The sequence below is a fragment of the Callorhinus ursinus genome, unplaced genomic scaffold (genome assembly GCF_003265705.2).
Source record: "Callorhinus ursinus isolate GAN/ISIS: 27379988/994484 unplaced genomic scaffold, GSC_fseal_2.0 scaffold1096, whole genome shotgun sequence".
NCBI lineage: Eukaryota > Metazoa > Chordata > Mammalia > Carnivora > Otariidae > Callorhinus > Callorhinus ursinus.
The window spans coordinates 8101-13339 of NW_027398151.1; the positions used below are offsets into that span (position 1 = coordinate 8101).

Genomic DNA, 5239 nt, shown 5'->3' on the forward strand with positions numbered 1-5239 from the left:
CAGGTTCCTGTCATCTCTCAGGTGGGGAAGGCTGGAGGGTCCTTGCAGGGTGGGTGTAAAATCCTTTTAAGGGTGGTTTCCGCTTCGGGCCGGGACCCCTCATCCTGCCAGCCTATCCTTCATCAAAGGGAGCAGCAGGGGGCAGGGGGGAGGGCGAGAGGGTCCCAGCTCCCAGCGGCTCTCAGCAGCCACATCCCTGCACTGCCCCTGCCTGCCCGGCCGCCCCCCTGCTGCAGCTGTGAGCCGCCCCCCCGCCCCCGTCACTTGGACAAGCCCTTTCTGCAGGTCTGCTCGCCTTCTGCCTGAGACCCCTCCTTCCCGCTGCTGCCCCATCTTCCCAAGGTTCCTCCTCTCCTCCTCCGGGGTCAGCCCAGGACGGCACCGTGGGGCCCGGAGGCTGGGAGGCGCCGAGAGGAGCAGCCTGGACAGCCAGCGGGGACCCTCCTGCCTCCCTGTTGCCTCTGTGTGGCTCTCCCTGCGCGGGGCGCCCGGGCCTGGGCAGTGGCCCCTGGAGGACAGGTGGCTGGGCACACGTCCTCTGTCCCAGCACCAGGTCCTCGAGCCGATTTCCGCTTCCAGCGTCCCCACGGCGACTGCCTCCGTGGCAACACAGTGGGTGGTAGGAACCTCGAGGCGGGGACGAAAGGCCCCAGGAGCCGATGGAGGCGCGGAAGTTCCCCAGCGCACAGACCGCTCGGGCTGTCACGTGAGGGCCGCCTGCCAGTCATGTGACCGTGCCCCGCGGCCGAGCAGAGATGGGCGCCCAGCTCCGGCCGGCCCTGCCCTGGGCCCTGAGCCTGCTGCTGGGGCTGGGGCTGCACAGCCTGGGGGCCAGGGGTGAGTGTGGGCCCGCGGGCGTCCCCCCACCCTGTCCGGTGTGCCCCGCGCGCTGAGCACCGCACCCCTGCAGCCCACAGGGTACCGGGGAGCGACTTTCGGGAGGGCTACTTTGAGCAGCTTCTGGACCATTTCAACTTCGAGAGGTTTGGCAACAAGACCTTCCCCCAGCGGTTCCTGGTGTCAGGTGAGGTCGCCCTGGGGGTCCCGGGGCCCTAGGGTGCTGCCCCGTGCCTCACCCACCCCTTCCTGCCTCCGCCCGACAGAGAAGTTCTGGAAGAGGGGCAGGGGGCCCATATTCTTCTACACGGGCAACGAGGGGGACGTGTGGTCCTTTGCCAACAACTCGGGGTTCATCCTGGAGCTGGCGGTACAGCAGGAGGCTCTGGTCGTCTTCGCGGAGCACGTGGGTACCGGTGGAGGCGCGGGCGGGGAGGGCGGGCGTGGGGGGGGGCGCTCAGTCCCACCGGCACCCGCCTGCAGCGCTACTACGGGAAGTCGCTCCCGTTCGGCGAGCAGTCCACACGGCGCGGGCACACGGAGCTGCTCACCGTGGAACAGGCCCTGGCCGACTTCGCGAGGCTGCTCAGCACACTGCGGCAGGACCTCGGGGCCCAGGACAGCCCCGCCATCGCCTTCGGTGGCAGGTGGGTCCTCGCCCAGCTCACTCACTTCTCCCTGAGCCGCACACACGTGCTTGGCCCCAGGGCCGGAATTTCTGTGGGACGGAAGTGGCAGGGCCTCCCGGGGGCACGGTGGGCTCTGGGGAGGGAGAGCTGAGGGGCGTCCTGGGGAGGCTGTGGCCCCAGCCCCCACCCTGTGTGCCCGCCCAGCTACGGGGGGATGCTCAGCGCCTACATGAGGATCAAGTACCCCCATCTCGTGGCCGGCGCGCTCGCGGCCAGTGCGCCCGTTGTGTCTGTGGCCGGCCTCGGCGACTCCTACCAGTTCTTCCGGGACGTCTCGGCGGTGAGTGAGGGTTCGGGGGCCCCGGGGCCGGGCCGGGCTGTGGCAGCCACAACCCTTCTCTCTCCAGGACTTCGAGGGCCAGAGTCCCAAGTGTGCCCAGGGCGTGCGGGACGCGTTCCGGCAGATCAAGGACCTGTTCTTACAGGGAGGTGAGAAAGCCCGCCCGAGAGCTGCGGACCAGCCCTCCCCTCCCTCTGGCCCCCACCCCACGCCCACCAGCAGCCTCCAGAGACCCAACGGTGGGTACCGTCTCTCCCACCTCCTCCTGGCAGCCCATGACACAGTCAGCCGGGAGTTCGGCACCTGCCAGCGCCTGTCCAGTTGGGAGGACCTGACCCAGCTCTTTGGGTTCGCCCGCAATGCCTTCACCGTGCTGGCCATGATGGACTACCCATACCCCACCGACTTCATCGGGCACCTTCCTGCCAACCCAGTCAAGGCAACACAGCTGCTCCCGGCATAAGGAGACACTGCCTGGGGTCTGGGGAGGGCAGCATCCGTGGACAGAGAAGGGCCCAGCTGCCGTGGGCTGGCCAGTGCTGGTCAGCCCAAGAGACTCGCAGCCACTCTGGGGCCCGGGACCAGGGAAGGGTGGGCTGCGAGGGGGCTGCAGGCCAAGTGGGGGTCTTTGGTTGGCATCCCTAGGTTGGCTGTGACCGGCTGCTGAGCGAGAGCCAGAGGATCAAGGGGCTGGGATCACTGGCTGGTGCGTCTGCCCCTCAGCCCAGCACCAAGTGTGAGGGTAGACATGGCTTGGGGGTGCGGGCCACGTGCAGGCAAGGAGCACTGATGTCCCCGGACAGTCCCTGGCCCGGCCTGAGGGCTCTGCTCCACAGGTTCTCTGAAAGGTCCAGGCGGGGCGGGCAGCACGCCCCGCCACGACCTGCCCTGCTGGGAGGAGGGCATGGTGGGGGGGGGGGGTCAGGAGCCGCCGGCACAGACCCCAGGAGCGCCCGGGCCCCTGTCCGCCAGGCCTGGTGTACAACTCCTCGGGCACAGCGCCCTGCTTCGACATCTACCTGCAGTACCAGGCTTGCGCAGACCCCACGGGCTGTGGCTCCGGCCCCAATGCCAGGGCCTGGGACTACCAGGTAGGGGGTGCTGGCCGCCCAGGACTGCCCGGGACGGAGGTGCCGGATGCGCCCCACTCCGCCCGCCTGACCCTGGTGTGGGGCATCCCACAGGCCTGCACCGAGATCAACCTGACGTTTTCCAGCAACAACGTGACAGACCTTTTTCCTGAGCTGTCCTTCACCGAGGCCCTCCGCCGGCAGTACTGCCTGGACACGTGGGGCGTGTGGCCCCGGAGGGACTGGCTGCACACCAGCTTCGGCGGGGACGGTGTGGCTCTCGGGATGGCAGCCCCCTTCCCTGTGCCCCACGCGGACTCGGCTCCCCTGATCTGGGCCACGGCTCAGATCCGGGCAGCTGGGCCCAGTCTCCACTTCCACGTCTGTCCCTTTCAGACCTGAAAGCTGCCAGCAACATCCTCTTCTCCAACGGTGACCTGGACCCCTGGGCAGGGGGCGGGGTGAGGCCCGGCCTGGGAGCTGCTGCGGGTGCTCTTGGCTGCTCTTGGCTCTTGGCGGGGGGCCCGAGCAGGACCCTCCCTCTCGGTCAGCCACCCTCCACACCTGGCTTCTGTGTGGCCTTCATTTTCTAACTGCATCTCCTCCTCCCTTTGAGGGTTCTTCCCCTTGGACTTCCTCTGGGGGGAGCGGGCAGAGGGAGGGGGAGAATCTCGGGCAGAATCCCTGCTGAGCACCGGGCCTGCCACGGGGCGCAATCCCACGACCCCACAGGACCTGAGCTGACATCCAGAGTTGGACGCTTAACGGACCGAGCCCCCAGATGTCCCCTCCCCGACTTCTTAGTGTGAACTGACGTCAGGCACCCAAATGAGGCCGCTCATTCCTGCCTCAGCGGCACCCCGAGCTGGACACGCAGCCCCGCTGCAGGCTGCACGGGTGGGCAGGGGTGGGGCGGCCGTGGCTCAGAGCACACCGGGCGGCTGTGGGATGTCCTCGACAGATCCGGAGGAACCTGAGCACGTCGGTCCTCGCCATCACCATCCGGGGGGGAGCCCATCACCTAGACCTCAGGTACGGTCCTGCCGGGAGGGGTGCTGCGTGTGGCCCAGGCCAGTGGCTGGACGTGGGCCGGGGTGGGGCAAAGCTCGGTCTGCTGCCCAGCTGAGGCCCCCACGCCTTCCCCTTAGAGCGTCTCACCCAGAAGACCCTGCGTCTGTCCGGGAGGCTCGCACGTTCGAGGCCAGGCTCATCCGTGAGTGGGTGGAAGCAGCCAGACGCGAACAGTGGATGCAGATGGCCCGGCGTGGGGGACGCGGGGGCTGAGGAGCGCTCCCCAGCCCAGGACCAGAGAGGCCAGCATCTCAGAGGGCTCTGGAGGCGAGCGGCCGTGGCCGACGGAGGGTCTGAAGCAGTGTCCAGCCACGTGTGGTGCGAACTAAGGGAGCAGACGTGGTGAACACACTGCACAGCCGCCCAAACCAGCCTTGCACTGAATAAACCCGAGCCCTCAGTTTCTGTGTGGTCTCAGGGCATGGGGTGGGGGTACCCTGTGGCCAGCCCAAGTGTCCTCCAGGCAGCCTCACTGAGAGATGCGGTGCTCCACCTGCTACCCCAGCCGGGCCTCTGGGGGCTGGACCCTGGGCATGGAGGGGACCTGGGCCCACAGCTCCACCCCCAGGGTAGGCACCTGCCCTGTGCCGCCCATGGGCAGGGAGGAGCTGCGGGCAGCAATGTGGGGGGACGGAGCCCACTTGGAAGAAAGGCCCTGCACCCCGTTCCAGGCGTGGTAGTGGGTCAAGGGTGGAAGGCAGCCCCAGGGGCGGCCACTGGACACCTGAGGTGCTGGAACACGAGGGAACACGGCCAGAACCCAGGTCCTGCCGGGCACGGGGAGCCCGGACCTCCGCAGAGTCAGCGTCCACCAGCGGGACAGGCCCTGCGGCTCTGGGAAAGAGGATCTTCTAGAAATGACAAGGGAACTGGGCTGCTCAGGAGTGTCAGAGGGAGGACCTGCACCCGTCCTGGGGGCCACCTGGTCCTAGGGAGCAGGCTCCCCCCCAGACGCCAAGGTTCGTCTCTGGAAAAGTGCCCCAAATCAGGGCTCAGGGAGGGAAGCGGCAGGCTCCTGGGGGAGAGACAGGCACACCTCCACCTGTGGACACGGAGCCCAGGACACAAGCCCCGCAGGACGGACGGGCAGGGTGTTCTCTCCTGCAGGAGCAGGGACTCCATGTCCACCCGCACGGGCCCGGGTCCCCAGGCTGCCTGTCACGGCGGAGACCTGACTTCCAAGCAGAGAGCACGAGCTGTGGCTACCACAGCGGCTGGGACTCCAACCAGGGCTGAGGAAACACGGGGTCTCACACGTGACAACGTCAGCGCAAATCTACTTTATGGTCCAT

General features: G+C 68.0%; 1 protein-coding gene across 1 annotated transcript; it reads left to right on the plus strand.

Moving 5' to 3' along the window:
- The first annotated feature begins 412 nt into the window (after window positions 1–412).
- DPP7 (dipeptidyl peptidase 7) lies at window positions 413–4347 on the plus strand. Its single transcript, XM_025865412.2, has 13 exons — window positions 413–837; window positions 911–1024; window positions 1104–1243; window positions 1321–1484; window positions 1671–1806; window positions 1874–1955; window positions 2079–2245; window positions 2452–2512; window positions 2779–2897; window positions 2991–3147; window positions 3273–3337; window positions 3838–3908; window positions 4025–4347. The coding sequence occupies exons 1-13, from the start codon at window positions 756–758 to the stop codon at window positions 4158–4160; spliced, it is 1494 nt and encodes a 497-aa protein (XP_025721197.1). The 5' UTR covers window positions 413–755; the 3' UTR covers window positions 4161–4347.
- The last annotated feature ends 892 nt before the right edge of the window (window positions 4348–5239 follow it).

Coding starts and splice junctions, on each gene's coding strand:
- DPP7 (XM_025865412.2), top strand. CDS start 756: ATGGGCGCCCAGCTCCGGCCGGCCCTGCCCTGGGCCCTGAGCCTGCTG. Junction 1,485..1,670: donor GCCATCGCCTTCGGTGGCAG/GTGGGTCCTCGC, acceptor GTGCCCGCCCAG/CTACGGGGGGATGCTCAGCG. Junction 3,909..4,024: donor GCCCATCACCTAGACCTCAG/GTACGGTCCTGC, acceptor CCTTCCCCTTAG/AGCGTCTCACCCAGAAGACC.